The sequence below is a fragment of the Ailuropoda melanoleuca genome, chromosome 14 (genome assembly GCF_002007445.2).
Source record: "Ailuropoda melanoleuca isolate Jingjing chromosome 14, ASM200744v2, whole genome shotgun sequence".
NCBI classification, from domain to species: domain Eukaryota; kingdom Metazoa; phylum Chordata; class Mammalia; order Carnivora; family Ursidae; genus Ailuropoda; species Ailuropoda melanoleuca.
The window spans coordinates 15,464,775-15,489,780 of NC_048231.1; the positions used below are offsets into that span (position 1 = coordinate 15,464,775).

The window sequence follows — 25,006 nt, forward strand, 5'->3', positions numbered from 1 at the left end:
TCATTCTAGAACAATCCAACCACATATAACAATTGTAAACATTTATGCATCCAACATGGGAGCACACAAATACTTAAAGTAGTTAATAACAAACATAAAGAAGTAATCAATAATAGTATAAGAGTAGGGATCAATCAATAAGGAAACAGTGGCTTTGAATGACACACTGGACCAGATGGGTTTAACAGATATATTCAGAACATTCCATCCTAAAACAGAATACACATTCTTTTCAAGTGCACATGGAACATTCTCTAGAACAGATCACATATTAGGCCACAAATAAAAGTCTCTCAACAAATTCAAAAAGATTGAAGTCATACCATGCATCTTTTCTGACTGCTATAAAACTAGAAATCAACCAAAAGAAAAAATCTGGGAAAATAATAAATACATGGAGGTTAAATAACACACTACTAAATTTTACCCATTCTAAAAGGTGTAAAGTGGGGGCACCTGGGTAGCTCAGTTGTTAAGCGTCTGCCTTTGGCTCAGGGCGTGATCCCAGAGTCCTAGGATCGAGTTCCGCATCAGGCTCCTCTGCAGGGAGCCTGCTTCTTCCTCTCCCACTGCCCCTGCTTGTGTTCCCTCTCTCGCTGGCTGTCTCTATCTCTGTCAAATAAATAAAATCATAAATAAATAAATAAAAGGTGTAAAGTGGTCTCTCACTGTGGCTTTATTAGCATTTCCCTAAAGACTAACAATATAGAGTATGTTTTCATGTGCTTATTGGCTATTTGTGACACTTCTTTGGTATCCAAATGTTTTACATTTTTTAAAATCAAGATGTTTGTCCTCTTACTACTTAGTTGTTAGAATTCTTTATCTATTCTGCAAACAAGTCCTTACTAGATATGTTTGACAAATATTATCTGTGCTTTAACATTTTCTTAACAGTGTTATTTAAAGAATAAAAGCTGGAGTGCCTGGGTGGCACAGTGGTTAAGCGTCTGCCTTCAGCTCAGGGCGTGATCCTGGCGTTGTGGGATCGCCCCACATCAGGCTCTTCTGCTATGAGCCTGCTTCTTCCTCTCCCATTCCCCCTGCTTGTGTTCCCTCTCTCGCTGGCTGTCTCTATCTCTGTCGAATAAATAAATAAAAAATCTTAAAAAAAAAAAAAAGAATAAAAGTTTTTCATTTGATGAAATCCAACTTAAAATTTTTCTTCTTTTATAAAAAGTTTGTGTTTTTTATAGCCTAACTCAAGGACACAAAGATTTTTCTTCCAGAAACTTTATCTAAAAGTTTCACAAAAGAAAATCCCGTTAAATTTTTTTAACAAGAAAACACATGAAAAGATGCTCAACATCACTCATCATCAGGGAAATGCAAATCAAAACCACAGTATCACCTCGTACTAGTCGAATGGCTAATATAAAAAAGATAACAAATAACAAATGTTGATCAGGATGCGGAGAAAAGAGAATCAATCCTTGTGCACTGTGGGTGGGAATGCAAACTGGTGCAGCCACTGCGGAAAACAGTACGGTGGTTCCTCAAAAAATGAAAAGTAGGGGTGCCTCAGTGGTGCAGTTGGTTAAGCATCTGACTCTTGATTTCAGCTAGGGTTCAGGTTGATGAGATCAAGTCCCGTGTCGGGCTCCGTGCTCAGTCTGCTTCAGATTCTCTCTTCCTCTCTGTCTGTCTCTCCCACTCCTTTCGTTCTCTCTCTCTCTCTCGAATAAATATCTTTCAAAAAATTAAAAATAGAACCATATGACCCAGTAATTCCACTTCTGGGTATTTACCTGACGAAAATGGAAATGAATTCAAAAAGATCTATGCACCCCTACGTTTACTGCAGCATTATTTACAATAGTCAAGACAAGGAAGAAACCCAAGCGTCCATCAGTACATGAATGGATAAAGAAGATATGGTGTATATGTATATATGTGCATATGAATGTATGTATATATGTATATGCATATGTACATATACATATATATACACACCCCATCAAGAAGACACGGTGTGTGTATATGTATGTATACGTATGTGTGTATATACACATTTGAAGAAATTCATAAATATGTATATAAGTATATATAACGAAATATCATTCAGCCATAAAAAAGAATGAAATCCTGCCATTCACGGCAACATGGATAGACCCCTAGAGGGTATTATGCTAAGTGAAATAAGGCAGACAGAAAAAGACAAATACCATATAATTTCACTTATATGTAGAACCTACAAAACAAACAGAAATAGACTCATAAATACAGAGAACAAGCTGATGGTTGCCAGAGGGGAGGGGTGTGGGGGATGAGGTAGACTTCCAGTTACAAAATAAATTGTCAAAGAGATGAAAAATATGCATAGGGAATATAGTCAATAATACTATAATAGGTTTGTGTGGTGACAGATACTAACTATACTTACAGGCATTTCATAATGTGCATACGATGTGTACCTAATACATATATAATATTGTATGTCAACTATACTTTAATAAAAAGAATTTTAACAAGAGTTTTTTAAGCTCTTGCATGCCCTTTATCTCATTAATTACTCAGTTTTATTATTGCTTTGTTTCTTTCAAATTCAACTCCCCACATTAGCAAGCAGAACTTCAGTTACAGTCTGTTTCAGAATTTGGGAAGATTTTTATCTTTTAACAGACTTCCCCCTACTCTTTAACCTAATAAACTGCATTTCTAAATGGAGTCAATGTTTCAGTTCCTCAGTTCTCCTCAAATTGACATAAACCTTCTGGATGGACCCCTGATGCTGGGTCTTAAAACAACAACAAAATTCCAAAACCCAGAGTGTGCACCTGCAGGTTAAGCCAAGGACAATGATCTACTTGCACTTCTGGTTTTGAAGAGCAGCTTTTATAAGATCACTCTCACCTGAGAGGAGGACAGAAACCATTACCTTATCATTCACTGGTTAAAGAAAAGTTAGGCTTATAAAGGTGAAGCTGTCAGAGACAAAAGTAATTCTACATTTCTTCATGCAATCTGGACTCTCTCTGTGGCACCATTCTCTTTAAAACAAACCAGACTTCATCAGACTTGAAACGAAGAGGACATATGAAAGCGCAGTTTAGATTCAACTGCCCCCTGGAACAGACTTTGCCATTCTCCGCATAGTTCACAGAAAGGAGAAGAAAGGGATTCAAAGCTAGTGCGAGCAAAACAGGGAAACAAGGGTCAACTTATCATTGCTCATTTCGTAATTTCCTGGGATGTTTGGGGAAAAACAAAATAGAAAAACTGGCTGATCTATGCCCTGTTGCAGTTTTTCATCTACATCAAGAAAACAGCAGCTTCAATTTACAACTCTCTCCTAACGTGTTTTTTTCTATTTACCGCACAGAATCCGCTGTGCCTGATCCACAGAATCAGGACAGGCCCCCGTGTTCCCAGGCCACACAGCTTTTACGCTTAGGTGACCCTGGGCCACTGAATCTTGGCTAAAACAGGAAAATTCTAAAACGAATTCCCTGAATCTGACAAGCCGTCTCCCTCAATAAGTCTAGGAAGGTGTTATTTCATTAACTGTGCATGAAGTGGCAGGCAAACAGCCAGATTTACAGCCCAGTGGGATGAAACTGGAATTGTCACACATGCACTTAAAAGCTAACAAAATTTCTACCTCTACAGCCATCTATCCTACCGTTATTTTAAAAGAAAATAATTTATTTACATCAGAAAAAAAGAGCCATCTTAAATGAGTATTTTATAGTTCAGATTCCAGGAAGAAAAACTCGACTAGCCACAGAAATGGCAAACTGAGATGGCTCAATGTGAAGGAGAAACTCAACACTTACATAGTATGTAAACAAAACTTTAGTTGACCTAATAATCAATGTTACCAAACAAGATCTATGAATTTCTTCAAATTTGTATTAAAAACCTTTTAGAAACTTATGTTGAACCCTGAGGTTCCAAAATGAGTAAGATGGCCCCTGACTCCTTAGAAACATACAGTTTCTAACAGAAGACAGATAAGTAAACCAATTGGTGATAGTTCTCTATAGTGAGTCTCAAGTGAGCACATGGTATTAGTGGAGCCCAGGAAGGGCCCCTCAATCAGGATTAGCTCTTAGCTTCTCAGGAAACTTCATACCACCCCCTGGGAGCAAAGCCAACTTTTCCACTGAGTTACCAGTGTTTGGGGAATTAAGGGGGTACAGAACACTACCTACACAGTACTGTCTATTCTCATGGCCAATGACTTCCTCTCTTCAGCAATGATCAGAGGGGATTACTGAGTCACATACATGGCAGAGAAGAAGCTCACTGGAAACCCCAACCTATTTATCAAAATTGCACATGGTCTAAATACAATGTGGTATCCTGGTTTGGATCTTAGAAAAGAAAAAGGCTGTTAGTGGAAAAACTTGTAAAATCCAAATAAAGTTGTAGTTCACCTAATGGTACGTATTGTACCAAAGTTAACTTCTTAGATGTGACAAACGTACCATGGTTATGTAAGATGTTAACATTAGGGGAAGAACTGGGTGAAAGACATACAGGATCTCTCTCTACTATCTTTGCAACTTTTCTATAAATCTAAAATTACTCCAAAATAAAATGTGATTTTTAAAAAATTACATCTGGTTCCCCACTTTACATTCTCATCCTCCCCTAGGATTCTGATCATGCCTTCCTAATCCCTACCCAATCCAGGTAATGCTTGGTTAAAAACTTTTTTCAAATCCTTTTCAATCTTTTTATTATAAACCATTTACACAGACCAGCTGGGTTTCCTTCTTCACCAAGACAGGAGAAACTAGATCATACTTGAGAGGTTTTAACTGTTTTTTCTTCTTTACCGCATACATCAGGGATATTCTTGGAGTGGAACCTTTCTGAGTGGACAAAAGACAGGTTAAAATAACCTGGGCTGGATCTCTGGATAAGAGCAAGGGGACCCTGCAGCAAATGTATGCTGTATATTATTAGACTACCTTTACCTGATCTCTGGCCAAAAAGGGTAACAAGTAGGAAATACAACGAACAGATGTTGACTACTAGCATCTCACCACCAACAGGCAAACTGCACTGAAATAATGCTGCAGCTAGAAGCTCTGAAAAATGTGGTGCAAGTTCTTCAACTATCCAAGGTAACAAAAATTCATATTAAAATCATATAGTGTGGTGCCTGGGTAGCTCAGGCAGTTAAGTGTTCAACTTTTGATTTCGGCTCAGGTCGTGATCTCAGGGTTGTGAGATCAAGTCCTGTGTCCACGCTAGGTGTGGAGCCTTCTTGAGATTCTCTCTCTCCCTCTCTCTCTCTGCCCTCCCCGAATTAAAAAAAAAACATATGGTACTGATCAGGCTAAATAACAAAACATATATTTACCAAGACTATTTGGTTTCTGATAACTAAATGAATACTCATCTCTATTAAACCATAACTTGTAGAACAGGCTTCAAGAATCCCACCAGGAAAACATCATGGTGATGTAACACCATATCAAGACGTCAAGCATGTGTGTTCGTGCCCCCCCAACACAGACGCATGTGCACATGTACAAACACACAAACTGCAACGAGACTAAACGACCTCAAAAGTTTGAAAACTACTAAATAAAAGAATATTAGTGAAGGCTAAACATTCACGAACCCTTCAAAGAAAAAGAAACCAAAGAAAGATAAACTGAAATTTAAACCTAAGCTCTTTAATGACTAAAGTCATTGAAAAAGTAAAATGATATACTAGAATCCATTAAGCTCATTAAGTCTGATTTGTTATATGGTATGTTGTAATATTAAATATATATTAACACAACAGTACTCCAACCTGGACCACTTCCATAAAGATGAACAGGTAAGTAATTCCTATGAAAGAGTTCAATTTGCATACCTCTGTTGAATGACCTTACCATAATTTATCTGTTCACAAGTCCCCTCCAATACAGGCCTGAGCTCTTGAAGAGTAACTAGCACACTGCCTAGGGCAGAATGGGCCCTTAATACATGCCGTCTGAATGAGTGAACATGCAGCAGTAATGTACCTTTAAGGTATCCTTACAAGCCATTTGGTATCAACACCTTAGGAGCAGAACATGCTGTATACCATGTTACACATTTAGGAGGCAGTCAGGTTAACTGAAAAATAATTAATAGTAATTAATGTTGGGGAAAAAAACTCATCACATGAGACATAAAAAGAAGTGTAAAAACTGTAACTTGAAAATGAAGAAAATATCTGTGAATTAGTTTTCTTCCCTGGATGGCCACAAAAGTCAATCTACCTTTAACTTTCTAACATTGAAATACAAGAGTTTTAAAAGAATCTTTCATTATCCATAATTTTATAAAGAAATTTGTTATTAACTTAAATTGGTAAGGAAGACCAATTAGTGAATGGAATGAAGTCCAAGCCCAATTATGTGTTCAAAACTGTGGGTTGAATGCCTTAAAAAATTCTTTCTCTTCAAGACAGCAGAAAAATACAAAACAACCCTCTTGACTGCTGAGAAGGACTAAAAGTATTTCTTTTTCTCACAAGTATGTAATCAAAAGCAATTACTTTCTGCTCCCACCCAACACAAAGCAATACCATCTCCCCCCTCCCATCACCATCAAAACATGCTACCCAGCATATCAGTACTTTAATCTTAGACTACAAGAAAGTCAGATTGCAATAAAATTACAATTCAACAAAAACATTTTTCTAAGTGTGTTCTCATTCCCTGTGGTGTTCCTACACTAATTTAGCTCCCTTTCAAGTATTAACAAACAACAAAACAAGAAAATTCTCAGAATAGGTATTACAAATTACTTGTTTTTTAAAAAATTTATTACTGTTCATGGATTCCAAAATTCATAGTACATATTAGCAGGAGAGTGCTTTTTTGTCAATGGCTGAATTTAAATGCAAATTACTATTTAATTATATGCTATTTTCCCTCTGACCCTACCTATAATACTGGTCAGCATTCAAATGTTTAAAATAAACAACTGGTCATGTTTACTTTAAAAGGTTATTGCCTAATCACCAAGAGGTTCTAATGCATCGAAAAAGTGGTAGCTCTCAGCTCTAGCCATGAATGCAGTTTGCAAACAAGCTGTCTCAAAGAGATTAGGAACTTCTAGTGACCACAAATGGGGAAAAGCAGAAGGCACATACGTTATCTGTAGATGGGTCAATAATAAAACTGTTCAACATCAAAAACTCAGAGCCTACAAAATCAGATATGTGAAGTACAAAGTTCTAAATGCCTGCAAGACAAAAAGAAAAAGGAGAAGAAGGAAGAAAAGTCTGTCTATACACAAGTCAACATGAGAAATCATCCTACGATTGAGCTTTTCAAGAACTGAAAACCTTACAAGGTTCTTGGAGATATCAACACATTCAAGTTGCAAAATAGAAAAACTATATTAAAATACAATTGGCATAAAATTCAAATGCCACCTCATGTTGAAAGACACACAATAATAATAGAAAACACTTTATTTAGTAAGGTTTATTTGTGGTCAGCACTGTTCTAGGGACTTCACATTCTTATTTAGTCCTGATAACACCCCTATAAGACAGGTACTATTAAGATTATCTCCACTTTACAGATGAAGGAACTGAAGTACAGACAGGTTAATCCACCCAACATCATAAAGCTAGTAAGAGGCAGAGCAGGTGTTTAATTCCATTAGACTCCAAAGTTCATGTTAACCAATGCACCATGTTTTATGAAATGGTCATCTTTTTTTTTTTTTAAACCTAATAACCTTTTTGGATTTCAAACACTAGTACAGTTTTGTGCAATGAGAAAAGTACAGGCTTTGGAATCAAATCAAACCCAAACAAACCCCTGAATAAAGTCAAGCCCCAGCTTCTCCACATGTAAAAGGAACGTACTTAAGTTATTGTGAAGGTCAAAGAAGATAATATAATTAAAGTGCCTAGTATAGTATACAAGATAGGGGTTCTTAACCTTAAGTTCACAGATATCGAGTATCCATGGATGGGCTTCAGAGTCTCTGAGTCTCATCATTTGTATGACAAATGTTGTATGTGCCCTTTTTTTTTTTTTTTTTTTTTTTAAANTTTTTTTTTTAAGAATCGTCTCCAGCTGTCCACAAACATTCAAGGGGTACCTGATCTCTGAAAGGGTAAGAACCACCGAAGTACACAGCAGCTACTCAAACAAAACAAAACAAACCAGAAGTTCTCTTTCCCTTCTTATTCTCAAAAACGGTCTCTTTTCCGTTAAAGATAACACACCACGGCTTCCCAATAAATGTCAATTATTCCCCCACCATTTCCCTGGCTTGGTAACTAGTAACACATGCAAGCTTATGCCCCAGTCTTCTAGAGATGGTCTAATGAAGGCTCTCAAACGATGATTCATCCCTCTCTGCACCGAGACGAATACACGGTATTTACTCGAGAGAATCGTGAGAATCATCCACCTAGCTGCACGAAGCACCATGTCAGCTAAGAGAACCAAGTAGGTAATAGAACTTCCCAATTGCACCGTAGAGACCGGACACCCCAGCGCCGAGGGATGAGGAGAATGTATTTCCCTAAACTACTGGAAAACCCAGAATTCCGTTCCCCCTACCCCTGTCCTGCCTCTCTGGAACTCTAGTGCAGGGACGTCCTCGGGGCACTGACCCAAGATAGAGTGGTGGAGAACAGAAACGTTACCCGACTAGCGCGGCGGAGTCCCAGCTCTGCTGCCGGGGGCGGCGGCGGCAGCACCCGGCGCAAGACTGACCCCAAATCCTCCCCCAGAGACCCCAATACAGATCTCGGCTCCGGCTGGGAACCGGCTCCAAGGTTTTCCGTTTCCCAAAGCGGCTTCCGCTTCCGGGCTAGCCTTTGCCGGAAGGAGTATTTGGATGACGCAAAAGTGTCGCGCCGTTGGTGATTCCGGAAGACACAGGAGTACGGCGTGAACATGGTGAGAGGAGGTTTTGAGAAGTGACTTTGTCAGACCACATTTTGGGAGGAGATTGAGCCAGTCAGCCGTTAGCCAAATTTCCTCTGTATTACTCTTAATTATTTTTCATTCTGACTGTAGTTCTTGAACTGCTCCTAGCGGTGCTTGCTATGCTCTAGCGAGTGGGGAGAGGAGGACCAGGTTGGGGCACAGAGGATAAGAAGTGCTGGGTATTTGAGGGAAGAAGGGAAGGGAATGGACAAAACAAGAGAAAGAACTCAAGAAGATACGATGTATTTGCAGCTCTTTTAACTCTAAAATTTCTGCTTCAAGGGGAAGCAAAAGAAAGCAAGAAAATATGCGACCATGAAGCGAATGCTTAGTCTCCGAGATCAGAGGCTGTGAGTACCTGGAATCAATCTGTACCCAAAGATAAAGTTATGAGGGCGTAAATAGTAAAAAAATTTTGTTGTTATTTTGTGTTTACGTTTAAAATTATTGTGTCTTGGATTTATACAGCATAGGATAGTAGGCAAGTGTGTAACAGCTACTTAGATGCTGAGCGATTACACTGGGGAAGGGGATGGGAATTAAACATTTCTGAAGTGTTCTATCTCTTCCTCCGTTTTTATATATTTTATCTACCATATCACATTTCTGCCTCCTAGGAGTCTGGTAGGTAGGAATATCTTTATGTTTTTGCCATTACACTTCTTATATTCCCCCAGGGGAAAAAATTCTGTTAAAATTGTTGAAAGGCCGGGAGGTCAGAGAGCATGTTTGTCTTGTGTCCCCAGCACCTGCATGTAAATAGTTTTAAAAGAAAGAATGGGAAAACACCTAGATGTCTCCATTTTATAAATCTTAAAAGAGGGGCGTCTGGGTGGCAGAGCGGTTAAGCGTCTGCCTTTGGCTCAGGGCGTGATCCCGGTGTTATGGGATCGAGCCCCACATCAGGCTCCTCTGCTATGAGCCTGCTTCTTCCTCTCCCACTCCCCCTGCTTGTGTTCCCTCTCTCGCTGGCTGTCTATCTCTGTCAAATAAATAAATAAATAAATAATCTTAAAAATAAATAAATCTTAAAAGAATCCAAACTACTGTGGGAGAGTGAAATGATACACCCTGTTGTAAGCTTCCCTGCTTCAGTGAAGAATAAACAAAGTTATGAAATAAGGACTAGTCTTGGGGCACCTGGCTGTCTCAGTCAGGAGAGCTGTTGATCTCAGGGTGGTGAGTGCAAGCCCCACGTTGGGCCTAGAGCTTACTTTAGAAGGAAGGAAGGAAAGGAAAGAGAGAAAAGAAAGACTGGTCTTCATTGTGTTTAATAACCTTAGAACAAAGGAGTGGTCCTCAGAGTTAATAAATTGTATTCTCAGCCTTTAGTATGTATGTATTATGTAATTTTTAATGAACTTGCCTCATTGATAATATTTTATTCCCAGTTAAGGGTTAAATTTCCTTTATGTTTTTTTTTTTACATTTTAGTCTTTTATAAGAGGTGTATGGGGAACCTTTCTCCTCCCTACTGTTGGAGCATTTAAATCTTCAGAAGATAAATGTCAGCCTGTGTCCACCGAATTGAAGTGGATTTTGATCCTTGATATGAAGAGCTCCTGACAAAGAAATGATAGTATAACTAACATTTATTTGGCCATTAACAATTTTTTTTTTTTAGATTTTATTTATTTATTTGTCAGAGAGAGACAGAAGGAGCACAAGCAAGGGAGCAGCAGGCAGAAGAAGAAGCAGTCTCCCTGTAGGACACAATCCCAAGACCCTGGAATCATGACGTGAGATGAAGACAGATGCTCAACCGACTGAGCCGCCCTGGCGTCCCCCCATTAACAGTTTTTATAGATTATTGGCTAGAGATTTTTAAATTCCATTATGTTTAACTGATTAGTTATGTTACTTTCAGCCTACTTCCAACAGTTACTTGTGCTTAAAAAGTGTATATTGATATTAACATGAAGAAATCACAAAATAGGATTTCCTCTCTAAGCAAAAAAAAAAAAAAAAGAAGAAGAAGAAGAAAGCAACTTTAAATATTGAATGAGATTATAACAGTGATTTTGGGACACCTGGGTGGCTCAGTCATTGGGCGTCTGCCTTTGGCTTAGGGCGTGATCCCAGGGGTCTGGGATTGAACCCCACATCAGACGCCTTGGCTGGGAGCCTGCTTCTTCCTCTCCCACTCCCCCTGCTTGTGTTCCCTCTCTTGCTGGCTGTCTCTCTCTCTCTCTGTCAAATAAATTAAATAAATAAATAAATAAATAAATAAATAAAATCTTTTAAAAAAAAGTAAAAACTAACAGAGTGATTTTTTCCTTCTTTCTTGCATTTACTTTACTTTCTTTTTTCCTAGTAAAGAAAAGGATAGATTAAAACCTAAAAAGAAAGAAAAGAAAGATCCCAGTGCACTCAAGGAAAGAGAAGTGTGAGTAATCAAAATTTCAAGTTTTCCTTTAAACCTAGAAGAAACACTTTAGAACCATAGAATTCTTAGCAATCTAGGCTTTCCCTGTGCTGTTTTGTAAGCCATTTGCAAGTCTGGCACAACTCTGCAAATGAAAGTGATATCAGTGAACATGTATCCATTCCAGTAGTTTGAAGGTTTTGGGGCTTCATGGAGCAGTGAAATTTCCCATAAAATCTTGGGGATTAGACCTGGAATTACTAATTTTTTTTCTTTGCCAAGATCTTTCGAAAGAAACAGTTGTCATTGTTTAACACACTACCATTTGATGAAAGACTGTATCACCAAAAATAGTAATGACAGAATTTCAGGATAAAGGTCATTCCTTTTAAATAAATACACTTCATTTTATGAAACCTCATCATATTTTCTTTATTATCTCATTTTTCCCTAGATTGGTAATGGATATTTCATCACAGGATTTATTAGGATTTATTTCCAATGAATAAGGAAAAAGGAGCTTAATCTGTAGCACACAGTTTGAAGCAGAGACTTCATTTGCGTTGTTGATGTCAAAGTATCAATGTAGACATTATTTTGTGTTTTATGTCTTCTTCCTTCAGCCCCCAACATCCTTCCTGCTTATTCTTCCAATATAACACACAGCTGGGCCCACCTTACCACATCCTGGTTGATACCAACTTTATCAACTTTTCCATTAAAGCCAAACTTGACTTAGTACAGTCAATGATGGACTGTCTATATGCCAAGTGTAAGTATCATACTTTTGCATTTCATGTCATTTGTACAGAATAATTATAATTATCCAAATATATGAAAAGGGGGGAGTGGGGTCCTAGTTAGTTGGATTTCTGATCATTTAATTTGCTCACTGTAGCAATGACCATTTTCAGTGAATTGAAGTATAATGCAGACTTGACTACGAATAATTAAGCCTCATGATTCAGAACACACTTAGCCTGCTTTGACCATTGTTTGTAGACATCAATTTTGAAGATGGGATGGGAATTTTTTGTTTTAGAATTCTGGATTTTAAAATTCTGGGTAAATTATCATATGGTTTCACTCATTTATGGAACATAAGAAGTAGGAAGATCGGTAGGAGAAGAAAGGGAAGAAGAAAGGGGGTAAACAGGAGGAATGAACCACGAGAAACTGTGGACTCTGGGAAATAAACTGAGGGCTGCGGGGGGGAGGGAATGGGATAGGCTGGTGATGGGTATTAAGGAGGGCACGTATTGCATGTTGCACTGAGTGTTATATGCAAGTAATGAATCATGTAACTTTACATCAAAAAATAGGGATGTACTGTATGGTGACTAACATAATATTATAAAAAAATTTAAAAATTCTGGGTAAATGAAAATTTATTACATTTTTCAGAATTCCTTTACATTAAGGAGGAAACATTCTCCATTCCACTCCATTATGGGAAAGCTAAATAAGATATTTTGCCATTTATGGTCACAGAACTAGAAGTGATGCTGGTTAACGACCCTAAGTTTGTTCAGTTTGGTATTTATTTGCACCACAAAGGACCAGAAGCAGTTTATTTACACTTAGATGTGCAGTTTACCATTAGTAGCTTTCCCATATGTTTGGGTCCTTCAAGTGATTCTCCTTCACTACCATGAGTAAGAAGAAGAAAATGTAGGCCATGCACAAGGAAATCACTTCCTGATAGTGAGATCTGTTGCATTTTGTGATGGATTTACATTTATATTTTTTCCAGTTATCTAGTTAAAGGTACAAATGAAAACTAGACTTTTATTTTGCCATAAAGAATAAATCGAAGGAAAAAATTTGCACATCCTTTAATTTTTAAAGGATGCTATATAATGAACATTTAGGAATGATAGTAATGTAAATGTTGTTTATTGATTTATTAAAACTAACAAGTTGGGAAGATAGGGTAAGAAATGTGATGAGTAAGAGACCTAAATTCTTTAAATGCCATAAAATTAATAAATATTATGTGCATAAGTTTATTATATCAAGATATGAAGGTAACCACCAAATGAAAAAAACAGCTTATGAAGTAAAATAGTGGTCTGTAAGGATCAGAATTGGTGGGGTGGGAAAGGATCAAGGAACAGTAATTTTTTCATACAGACTTTTCTGTATTTCTTTTTAAGCTATGTACATATAATACTTTAATTTTTTTAAGCTTGTAGAAATAATAAAGAATAACCTGAAATGGGCCGTACCTGCCTGTGAGAGTGGACTAGGGTGGCCTTGGATGAGGAATGTTGTGACCTACTTATAAATGAAGTGGGTGGAGGGTTCAGGCATGGCCCTTTGAAGATGAATTGTTTCCTTGACTCTGTAGCTCCCTCACTGTTATCTAAATGGTGACTGTTTAGGAAAGCTTTTCATCCTAGAGGAGTGCTTTCTCTAGATATGGATACCTTGGGGTACAGCTAAAATGTGTACAGCTAAATGCTCTCACTGTGCCTTTTTTAAAATCAAACTTATTTGGGGCACCTCGGTGGCTCAGTCAGTTAAGTGTCCAACTCTTGATTTTGGCTCAGATCATGGTCTCTCCGTTGTGAGATCGAGCCCGGTATTGGGCTCCATGCTGGGCCTGGAAACCTGCTTAAGATTCTCTCTCTCCCTCTCTTAAAAAAGAAAATAATAGTGATAATAAAATAAAAACTTACTAAGGAAAATACCACTTTCTACAGTCTTCTGTGTAACATAATACTTCAAAGGAAGGATTGAAGAAACATTCAGGTACAGTACAAATTCAGTTACCTAGGAGATTCCTTAACTGTTTTTAAGCTCTAGCTATTTAATTTTTCCTCACTTGCCTTTATACCTGAAGGAAGACCTTTATCTTCCTTTTCCCTTGAAGATGCCCTGTGACCTTTTCATAGCTCCTGGTCCCATTTCTGCCTGATGTTCCAACAAGAGGATAGTTAGCTTTCCATCAGCTTTCTTTTCTGCCCATGAGTGCTCTTCCCTGTTACCTTCCTTTTCCTGATAGTCCTCTTCCTGGGCCCACTTTCCTGTTCCAGATGCAAGCCCTTGCTTGCTTTACTGCTATATGGCTCTGAAATTGATCCTCTTAAGGTGAGTATTGCCCTCTGATTCCATCACTGATCTTACTGATTTCCCTCCATTTCACAACTGCTTTTTCTTCTGGACGTTGTACTTTAGTTTAAAATTAGTTGTCCACATTCAAAAGTATTTCTGTACTTGTAAAAAGAAAATCTAGCATAAAAACATTAAAGCTCCCTATAATGCCTTTCCTCAGAGAGGGACAGTTTTTATTTTTATTTAATTTATTTTTTATGTTTTTTTTTAATAGACTCCACACCCAGCATGGAACCCAATGGGGGACTTGAACTCACGGCCCTGAGATCAAGGCCTGAGCTGAAATCTAGGGTCAGACGCTTAACCGACTGAGCCACCCACATGACCCTTTAAAATTTCATATACCATCTCTGTGAATTATAGGTTATTTTTGTTTATTTTATTTTTTTATAATAATATTTTTTTATTATATTATGTTAGTCACCATACAGTACATCCCTGGTTTTTGATGTAAAGCTCCGTGATTCATTAGTCGCGTATAACACCCAGTGCACTCTGCAATATGTGCCCTCCTTACTACCCATCACCAGCCTATCCCATTCCCCCACCCTCTCCCCTCAGTGAAAATGGATCATCGATTATTTACTATTTGTCTTTGTGCCTTTTTTAACAGCTTAGAGATATGATTCACGTACCATTTAAAGTGTGTGATTCAATGATTTTAACGTATTCAAAGTCAATTTTAGAATATTTTGTTACCCGAAAAGAAACTCTGAACCCCTTAACCATCATCCCTAGCCTCTCCCATTTCCCTCCCCTAGGCAACCACTAATTTGCAGTCTGTCTCCGTACATTTGCCTATTTTGGACATTTCATTAAAAGGAGATCATATAATATTTTGTTCTCTTCCATTTAGCATGTTTGCAAAGCTCGTCTATGTTAAAGCATGTATCAGTACATCATTTCTTTTCATTACCAAATAATATTCCGTTGTATGACTAAATTGCTCATCCAATTTTTCTTTTTACATTGAACAAATAACATCTTTTTTTTTTTTTTTTAAAGATTTTTTTATTATTTATTTGACAGAGATAGAGACAGCCAGCGAGAGAGGGAACACAAGCAGGGGGAATGGGAGAGGAAGAAGCAGGCTCACAGCAGAGGAGCCTGATGTGGGGCTCGATCCCACAACGCCGGGATCACGCCCTGAGCCGAAGGCAGATGCTTAACCGCTGTGCCACCCAGGCGCCCCAATAACATCTTTTTTTAAACAGTTTATTTATTTGAAAGAGAGTGCGCGTGCGCACGTTAGAGCGGCGGGGGCGGGATGGCGGTTGGGGGCAGAGGGAGAAGTAGATTCCTGCTGAGCAGGGAGCCCAACATGGGGCTCAACCTGAGCTAAAGGCAGATACTTAGACAACTGAGCCACCCAGGTGCCCCTTGAACAAATATACCTTGAACGTTTTGCTGTGTCAGTATATATAGTGGACCTCATTCTTACAAGTTTACATAGTATTTATATAATTTTTAAAAGTCAATATCCTATTAGATATTTGGATTACTTGCAGTTTTTACCTTATTATAAATAGGGCTGTAGTGAATATCTATGTGAATATGTCTCTGTTAGGGTGGAATGATTCTTTAGGATACATTTCTAGAAGCTGTATTAAAATATCGAGGGCTATGTATATACCCCTAATGTATATTTTCTTATTTTAACATGTATTGCAAAATGACCCTAAAATATTAATACACATTTTTTTTAAAGATTTTATTTGTTTGACAAAGAGACAGCCAGCGAGAGAGGGAACACAAGTGGGGGGTGGGAGAGGAAGAAGCAGGCTCCCAGCAGAGGAGCCTGATGTGGGGCTCGATCCCACAACACCGGGATCACGCCCTGAGCCGAAGGCAGACGCTTAACGACTGAACCACCCAGGCGCCCCCTAATACACATTTTTACACTTACTTAGTGTGAGAATACCTGTTTCCTCAATATTGGGTATTTTCCTTGTTTAATCTTTGCCACTCTAATAGGTAGAAAATGGAATCTTGTTTCAATTTATAGTTCTTTAATTAGGAGTGAGGTTGAGCACCCTTATGCTCATTGACCATTGTATGTCTTCCTCTATGACCTGAGGTGTATGAACTGAACTGTAGCATGTTGGTTAAGAATCCAGTCTATAGCCTGACAGTCTCTGTTCAAATCTCGGCTTCACCATTTGCTTCTACTTACTTCTTTGTGCCTTAGGTTCCTGATCTATAAAATGGGGATGATAATAACAATACTACCTGATAGGAATTATTCTGAATATGAAGTGAGATATCCTTATAAAGTGCTTGGCCCAGTGTCTGGCAAATAGCATATAACTTAAGCTATCATTATAAGCTCTTTGTGTGTTAAAGAAATTCGCCCTTTGACAAATGTGTAGAAATACTTTTCCTAGTTTATTTTTATTTTAATATGACTTTGATAGCTATCAAACAGAAGTTTTCTATTTTTATGTGATCAAATTTACATTTTCTTTTTTTTTTTAATTTTATTTTATTATATTATGTTAATCACCATACAGTACATCCCCAGACATTTTCTGATTAATTCCCTGGTTTCTTTTGGTTCATATTTAAATTTTTTTCCATCTAGAATTTATTTTAATATAGAGAGAATGACAGGGATCCAGCTTAATTTTCCCCCCAGACACATTTATGACACTTTATGAATCTGTAGTGTGGGGTTGGGACAGCTCAGTTCTCTAGTTTCAATAGGGATTTTATTCAACTCTAGTTCTTATTGTTCATTTCAGTTTGTTACTCTGCTGTCATTTCAGAAGCCTCATGGGTCTTTTAAAGACTCTCAGTGGGTTATAATTCAGAGAGAGTAAAACCACTTTCTTTACAAGTTCTGTTTTTAATATGTATTTTTTTTTCCTGGCAGGTATCCCTTGTATAACTGACTGTGTAATGGCTGAAATTGAGAAACTGGGGCAAAAGTATCGAGTGGCTCTAAGGTAGGAGAGAGCTGGTCTAGATTGGTATACTGAAGATTCTTTTGATCCTCCTTCATCTATTTGCTGTCTGAAGATTTCTTGGATAATTAGTTTAAATAAAAACCATACAAAACTAGTTAACTATTTATGATCAAGAAAGGGAACATTTGAAGGTTAAAGAATTTTAAGCTGAAATTTTTTTTAAAGATTTTATTTATTTGAGAGAGAGAGCATTGTGGGGAGGGGGTGTGGGCAGAGGAAGAGGGAGAAGCAGGCACCCCGCTGGGCAGGAAGCGGGGCTGGGCTGCAGGGCTCTATCCCAGGAGCCCAAGATCATGACCTGAGCCGAAGTCAGACACTTAACCAACTGAGCCACCGAGGCAACTCTAAGCCGAAGTTTTCTGAATGAAGTGAATTAGTCATATTGGTCGTGTAGGCCTCCTTTTAAGTTCCTCTAGATTTTCAATTAGAAAGTGTCTTTTTATTAGTTATCTAGATACCTCTTTTAGAATCTCACACTTAAAGGATTCACATTCTGAGTTTCGAGCTTACTCTACAAAGTACACTTGAATTAAAAGTAGAGGTTCCCAAAGCATGGTCCATGGACCCCCTAGGAGTCCCAGAGACTTTGTAGGGAGCTTCACAAAACTATTTTCATAATAATATCAAGACGTCATCTTTGTCACTATGCTGACATTTATACTCATGGCAGAAATGCTGGTGCCTCACTGGGTGTTATACGCAACTAATGAATCATTGAACTTTACATCGGAAACTGGGGATGTACTGTATGGTGACTGACATAATATAATAAAAAATCATTAAAAAAAAAAATGCTTGTGCCTTAGTACCAGTCAAGACAGTGGACCCAAATAATGCTAGTAGACTTTGTATTCTTCATTGCCACTCACTGGCAGTTAAAAACAAAAACAAACAACCCAGGGGTGCCTGGCTGGCTCAGTCAGTAGAGCATGCAACTTTTGATCTCGGGATTATAAATTTAAGCCCTCAATCGGGTGTTGTAGAGATTACTTAAAAAAATAAAATCTTAAAAAAAAAACAAAAACAAAAGAAAGTGAAGAGTCACTTTAGAATATCCTTGACGAAGTAGTAAAATTTGTTGACTTTGTTAAATCTTGACCCTAGAGTACACATCGCCATTCCTTGTGATGAAGTGTGAAGTACACCTAAAACACTTCTCCTTACCCAAGAGTCAAGCTTGCCTCGGTGGAAAGCATTCGTGTGCTTGTTTGAGTTGTGAGCCAAACCAGCTGCTTGCTCATGGAATGTCATTTTTACGTGAAGAATAACTGACAAACACTGATTTTTTCAGACTTTATATATAGCAGATAGTTTGTCAAAAATTAATGCAGTGAATCTATTACTTCAAGGAAAACAACTGTATTAGTTGCCAGTGATAAAACTCAAGCTTTCAAGTGAAAATTAAGAGTTTTGAAAAGTCATGAGCTTATCACATTCCCAATACTAAAGACCTTTCTGTTGAGACCAGTGAAGATACTGAGTTGATTTTTTTGGTATTGTATAATGAAATGTGTTAATATTTGGAAGATTTGTGTAATTCAGTGAGTTGGTATATTCCAAATGATCAATGAATAATATTACAAAATCATGCATGGGTAAAAGATTCAATCAAAGTCCAAGACGTACCAGTGAATTTGTGCGTCTGTATATGTGTCACCTTTTAGAGGTGTAAATTACATACTATAAAATTCACCAAGTTTAATTGTATAATTTGATGGGTTTGGCAAATGTGTACAGCTATGGAACCATCGTCATAGTCGTGAAGTAGAACATTTCCATCACTCCAGAAGTGTATGAAATTCCAGAAAAGGCAAAACTATACTAATGGAATATAGTGGTTACCTGGAGCTGAGGATGAGAAAAGTGGATTAACTGCAAAGGGCCACAGGGAACTTTTTGTAGTGACAGAAATGTTCTGTGTCTCAATTGTGGAAACAGTGACATGGATATATAAATTTGTCAAAACTTGTCAAGTTTTACACATATTATCAGTGAATTTTATTATGTTTCATTTATACCTTATAAAGCTAACTTTTTTAAAGGCAAAGAAAAATGGGAACCCAATGAATAAGAGTGGTAGCATTGTTTAGCTGAATGGGAAAGCAATAAACTATTAAAATACTGATTATCACTGTGGAAAGAAACAAAATTGGATTCTTTCCTCTTTCACAAAAATCAGTTCCAGGTAGATTAAGTATCTAGACTTTTATAGAAAATATAGAGAATATCTTAGTGATTTTGGAGTAGACGGGACTTTCTGAAGAAGTGCAAACCATAATGGAAAACTAATCAGCCTGACTATATTGAAATTGAATACTGGGGCACCTGGGTGGCTCAGTTGGTTAAGCATCTGCCTTGGGCTCAGGTCACGATCTCAGGGTCCTGGGATCGAGCCTTGCACCAGGCTCCCTGCTTAGCAGGGAGTCTCCTTCTCCCTCTGCCGCTCCCCCTGCTTGTGCTCTCTTGCTCTCTCTCTGTCAAATAAATAAGTAAAATCTTAAAAAATAGAAATTGAATACTACTTTATAACAAAAGACAGAATAAACAAGGCAAAAACAATAAATCACAAAGTGGAAGATACTAGTAATGCATATAATGCACAAAGGGCTTATTTTCAAAATATATAAAAAACTACAAATCCATAGGAAAAAGACAAAATCCTTAAGTTCACAAGGAGATACCATTTCATACCCAGCAGATTGGCAAGAATTGAAAAGTCTGCTTAACAATGCCACGAATAGTGGAGACTGGGGACCAGTGGGAATTCTCACGTTCAACCGATAAAGATGTAAAGTGGACAGTCACTTTGGAGAGCCATTTGGCAATATCACTGCACAAAGTTCTGTCTTCCCAGCCCTGTTTCACTCTCCTCTGCACAAACACTCTCTACCCACCAGAAACATATGCATGCTCTTCCCTGAACACCACTGAACCATGTTATAGATGGTTGGTGCCCTGTTTGGAACATGCCTGCCATCACTTTGCTTGGAATATTCTTTCGTCTTCATATTATTTAATCTCCATATAATTTTTTTTTCTAAGTATACCAAATTCACAGTGACTTAGCTCTGAACTACTGCAATATGGAGTATTTTTCTTGCACTTGGCACCTATGTGCTGCCTTGTAGTTTTATTCAGTTTGTGACTCATTATGTAATAGGAAGAACATGGTTCTGGGAATCACAGACTTGGGGTTTTTCTTTTTTCAAATTTGTATGAAAATAACACATTTGATTTATTTATGGCAAACAATATAAACATGTACATACAATAAAAAGTAAAAGTCCCCCTGCATATTCACACTTTGTCCATTCTTCCACCCTAATGGTGACAACTGAGAAGGTTAGTGTATAGTTAATGTATGTTTTTCCAGACCTTTTTCCTAAGCAAAAGCAAATGTAGAGAAAGACAATGGAAGAGATTTATATTTTCTTATTTGAATCATGTATGTATATTGTTCAATGACTTTTTATTTATTCAACAGTTTGAATTTTTTTAGTTTGTTTATTCAACAAGCCTTCCATGTTGGTACAGACAGCTCTACCTCATTTTTTTAAAACAGGGTGGGGCATCAAAATATATTTAACTTTTTTTTTTAAAGATTTTATTTATTCGACAGAGATAGAGACAGCCAGCGAGAGAGGGAACACGAGCAGGGGGAGTGGGAGAGGAAGAAGCAGGCTCATAGCAGAAGAGCCTGATGTGGGGCTCGATCCCACGACGCCGGGATCACGCCCTGAGCCGAAGGCAGACGCCTAACCGCTGTGCCACCCAGGCGCCCCGAAATATATTTAACTTTTACCTTGCTGATGGATATTCAGATTATCTGCAGTTTTTCACTGTTATAAAGTGTTCTGTAGTGGCCATCCTTGTGCCTATATTCTTGCACATTTGTGTAAGACAGCTTCTAGAAGTGAAATGGTTAGGTTAAAATTGTTTGGTTTTAAATCCTGGCTTTTCCCACCTATGTACTTCGAACAAATTAATTAATGTCTCTGAAATCTGCTTCCTTATTTGTAAAATGGAAACATAATAATTCAGAGTCCTGTGAAGATTACATGACCTAAGGCACACCAGCTTCTCTCTCAGTTGTCTTTCCAATTAGGAGATCAGGTGCAGGAGACGACTGGTGCCTTAAAATCTCCACATAGATCAAGTCACTCTTATTTCACAGATCAAGAGTCAGAAAGTTATCCAATTGCCTGAATGTTGCTGTTAATTCAGTTTTGTGACCCTTTAGGATTGCCAAGGATCCAAGATTTGAACGATTACCATGCACACACAAAGGAACCTATGCAGATGACTGCTTAGTACAGAGAGTAACTCAGGTATCATCACTTTTTAAATGTTCTTTGTGCTTCACGGGAAGCATAGGTGCCCTCATTTACTTGAGGAAGTGGATTGTAAACATATACTGTAACTGTAAAGGGAAAATCACAGGCTTGGAGAGGAGACATGGGTTTCAAATCTCAACACCTGCATTTATTGGGTATGTGATTTGGGGCACTTACTAATTCTTTATTCCACAAATCGTGTCTATAAAATGCTTTGAGTGAGTGAGTGTACATATAATATCAGGTTTCACCTCCCTATGAATCAGAAATCATTCATTGCCATTATTCCCCATGTAGGAATTTTGTTCCTCTCCACCATGCCAAAGCAAGAGTGTTTCTCAATTACATCTGAGTCTCCCAGGATGCTGTCTTACAAGTACCCTGGAGTAACTAGGTTTTTGATTCTTCTCTTCTGGCCTCCTTGTCGAGCCACAAGAACTTCTGCTATTGATTTCCCTTACTGGAGCCTCTCTCTGCTGGGGATAATCATCTCCATCTGGTAACCACACTGCCATCCCTTTAGCCACTCCATCCCATGGGTGGAGACAGCATTTGCCTTAATTTCCCACAGCACAACTCTTTTCAAAATGATGGAAGTAAAATATAATACAACTGGCAGCTAAGTGGTACTGCTTTCAGAACTGCTAGGCTCAGACTTCTCCTGAAGATCCATTCTGGCTTCATGGCTGAGGAAGTAGCCTACCTCCACCACTAGGAAGTCTCAGGGCAGGCCCAAGCACAGAGATTCCAGGAAAGGCAAAAGCTGTGCCCTCCAATCTAAGGCATTTACTCTGCCTTTGCATTGAGTCTTTTGGGGTGTTTACCCAAACCAAGAAATCGCCTGCCCTAGATGTGAAAGTCCCTTCCACTTATGAGACAAAAAACAGTTCGCAGCTTTTAAATAGTTTTTCTATCTTCTCCCCCTCAAGATTCTTAGAGCTACATCCGCCCTAGGCAATTTGTTATATGTTTTATAAATATGAGCTCCTAGATCATAGTAGATATTCAACGTATTGTTACAACCTTTCCTTTGCTATTTACTATGAAAATGAGTAATTCTCTAGGTTAGCCAGTATACCATTATTCAGTATCACTAAGTAGATTCAATGCGCGAACACTTTTCAATGACGTCTCTTACAGCACAAGTGTTACATTGTGGCCACAGTTGACCGGGACCTTAAACGAAGGATCCGGAAGATCCCTGGAGTTCCCATCATGTACATTTCTAACCATAGGTGAGAACTGTCTCTTGGGGTAATCGATTAAAAGTATATAGTTGATATCAATTAAAAATGAGGTCAGGTTATAGGAAGATTTGAAAGCAGTTGTTCTATCAAATGCTCACATAGTTATATTTGAAGAAATGAGGCAGAGTAACAAGAACAAAGGCAAAAGATAGGATTTGGGAATGAGGCAGACATTCCCATTGCTACAGCAAGATTACTAGAAAGAGACGTGTAGCTTTAACTACAAAGCAGTAATTTAAATTAAGCTAATCTTTTTGGCTAGAAATACCCTTTTTTTTGAAAGCCTAGTGTATGTGATCAGCACCTCATCTGGGAAACTAAAAGCTTATTAAAAAAAACAAAAACTGGTCTTTATCCTGCTTGGATGTTCCCATGTCAGTGCTCAGTCTATTACTGCCTCACTTTTCAACCTGGGAAGAACACAATATGGTGGGAAGAATACGGGCTGGGAGGAATTGGGCTTACCTGGACTTAGTGCCTGGCTCCCTCACTTGCTAACTTTCTGCCTTTAAAGAATAAAGGTATTATAGTAAAGTCAGCATTTTGCTACAAGTCATTCATTATGATATCCCTTTAAAATGTTCCCACTGACAAAAAGGATTCATAGTGGGGAGGTGAAAGTATTGCAGTAAGTAAAGGATGGGTTTTTAGGTGGGTTCTGGACCCACCTTTCTTACCAGTGTTAATTTTTTGTCTGATCAGGTACAACATCGAGCGGATGCCAGATGATTATGGAGCCCCTCGGTTCTAATTCTTAAAAGATAGAGTTCCTCTGCCTTCCTTTACCAACTTTTTCTGTTGCCAGTTCATATTAGCAGTACGCTATAGCATGAATTATTCTTCTTGCCCATTTGCTCTGTTATGAGCTGACTATGCTAAATACAGTCATTTTTGAATTTTGATAATTTTTGAAATTGATATTTTGTATCATTTTAAATATTGTTGCATCTTTTTATAAATCAGGTGATTGCTCATATAATTTGATGGTGATTGTTTTATATTGATTTACTCAACAAATATTTATTAAGGTTACACTAGGTATTTAATAAGGTATGGTCCTGCCCTGAAGACATTCATATTATTACAGGAAGAAAAGAGAAACATGTATATGAGTAAGTACAGTAATATAATGATGCCAGGTTAAAAGTATGAGGGAATAGACCTGTTAATGAGAAGAGAATGATTTCTTTCTACTTGGTTGTAATGGGGAGGGAGGAAAGGCTAGAGGTAGTAACATTTGAGTTAATCTTTAAAAATCAATAGGTGCTTGCCCAATATATGAAGTAAAGAAAATGAGGCGTAGGAAGCATATGAACAAAAGCACAGAGACATGGATGTTACATGGAATGATTACTTGGCCTGCTCAGACAACTACCAGAAGGTTTTTCTAACTAGAACATAGGGGAAAGAGATCTGTACCCACATCTGAGGCCCCAGAGGGAGGAGGTGGCTGGGAGGGGGCCTTATGTGATATGCTAAAGGGTTTGGACTTGATTGTAAGGTCAATAGGAGCTTATTAAAATTTTAATGAAGGTAAATAACAAGATCAGATTAGATATTTTCAATGATCACGAGGTAGTGTACGAATAAACATAGATCATTGAAATAGAATAGAAAGTCCATAAACAGACAGATATATTTATGGCAAGTTGGTATATTGTCAATGTAGTATTTCAAATCTGTGGGAAAAAGAAATTTAACGGAAGGCCAAATAGTGTGGAGTAATTCTTAATGGGGTTGGAATCCTGATTCCATCAGTTACTATTTGTATGAGTTGGGCACAGTACCTAACCATTTGGTGCCTTCCTTGCTCCTTCTTTAAAATGTGTTGTCTAATCCTCAAAACAAACCTGATAAGATGGGATGAAATCAAATAGTACATGACACAATTTAAGTATTATTCAGTAAATGTCAGTGATTATTATATTATAATGGCGAGTTGACTGTCCATTTGGAAAAAGTTTTAGTATTCCTACTTCATATCCTTCACGAGAATACATTTCAAGTGGATCAAAGATCTAAACTTTTTTTTTTTAAGCTATGGAAGTCTCAGAAAAAAACACAAAAAAATGCCTATAATCTTTGG

The 25,006-nt window shown here is 37.8% G+C and overlaps 2 protein-coding genes across 6 annotated transcripts in view; one reads left to right on the forward strand and one right to left on the reverse strand.

Annotated features, from left to right (window-relative positions):
- The window catches only part of AREL1 (apoptosis resistant E3 ubiquitin protein ligase 1), a 43,959-nt gene extending 35,203 nt beyond the window's left edge, over nucleotides 1-8,756 (reverse strand). For 3 of the 5 annotated variants that reach the window (XM_011219051.3, XM_011219050.3, XM_002914697.4), the window contains exon 1: nucleotides 8,606-8,756. The gene's annotated coding sequence lies outside the window, so the exon portion shown is untranslated. The remainder of the gene's footprint in view (nucleotides 1-8,605) is intronic. The other 2 variants (XM_011219049.3, XM_034643354.1) reach the window with 2 other exon arrangements.
- FCF1 (FCF1 rRNA-processing protein) lies at nucleotides 8,737-23,899 on the forward strand. The gene is made up of 8 exons (XM_002914698.4): nucleotides 8,737-8,861; nucleotides 9,174-9,241; nucleotides 11,206-11,277; nucleotides 11,880-12,028; nucleotides 17,246-17,318; nucleotides 21,580-21,667; nucleotides 22,814-22,908; nucleotides 23,623-23,899. The coding sequence occupies exons 1-8, from the start codon at nucleotides 8,859-8,861 to the stop codon at nucleotides 23,669-23,671; spliced, it is 597 nt and encodes a 198-aa protein (XP_002914744.1). The 5' UTR covers nucleotides 8,737-8,858; the 3' UTR covers nucleotides 23,672-23,899.
- Nucleotides 23,900-25,006: the final 1,107 nt, after the last annotated feature.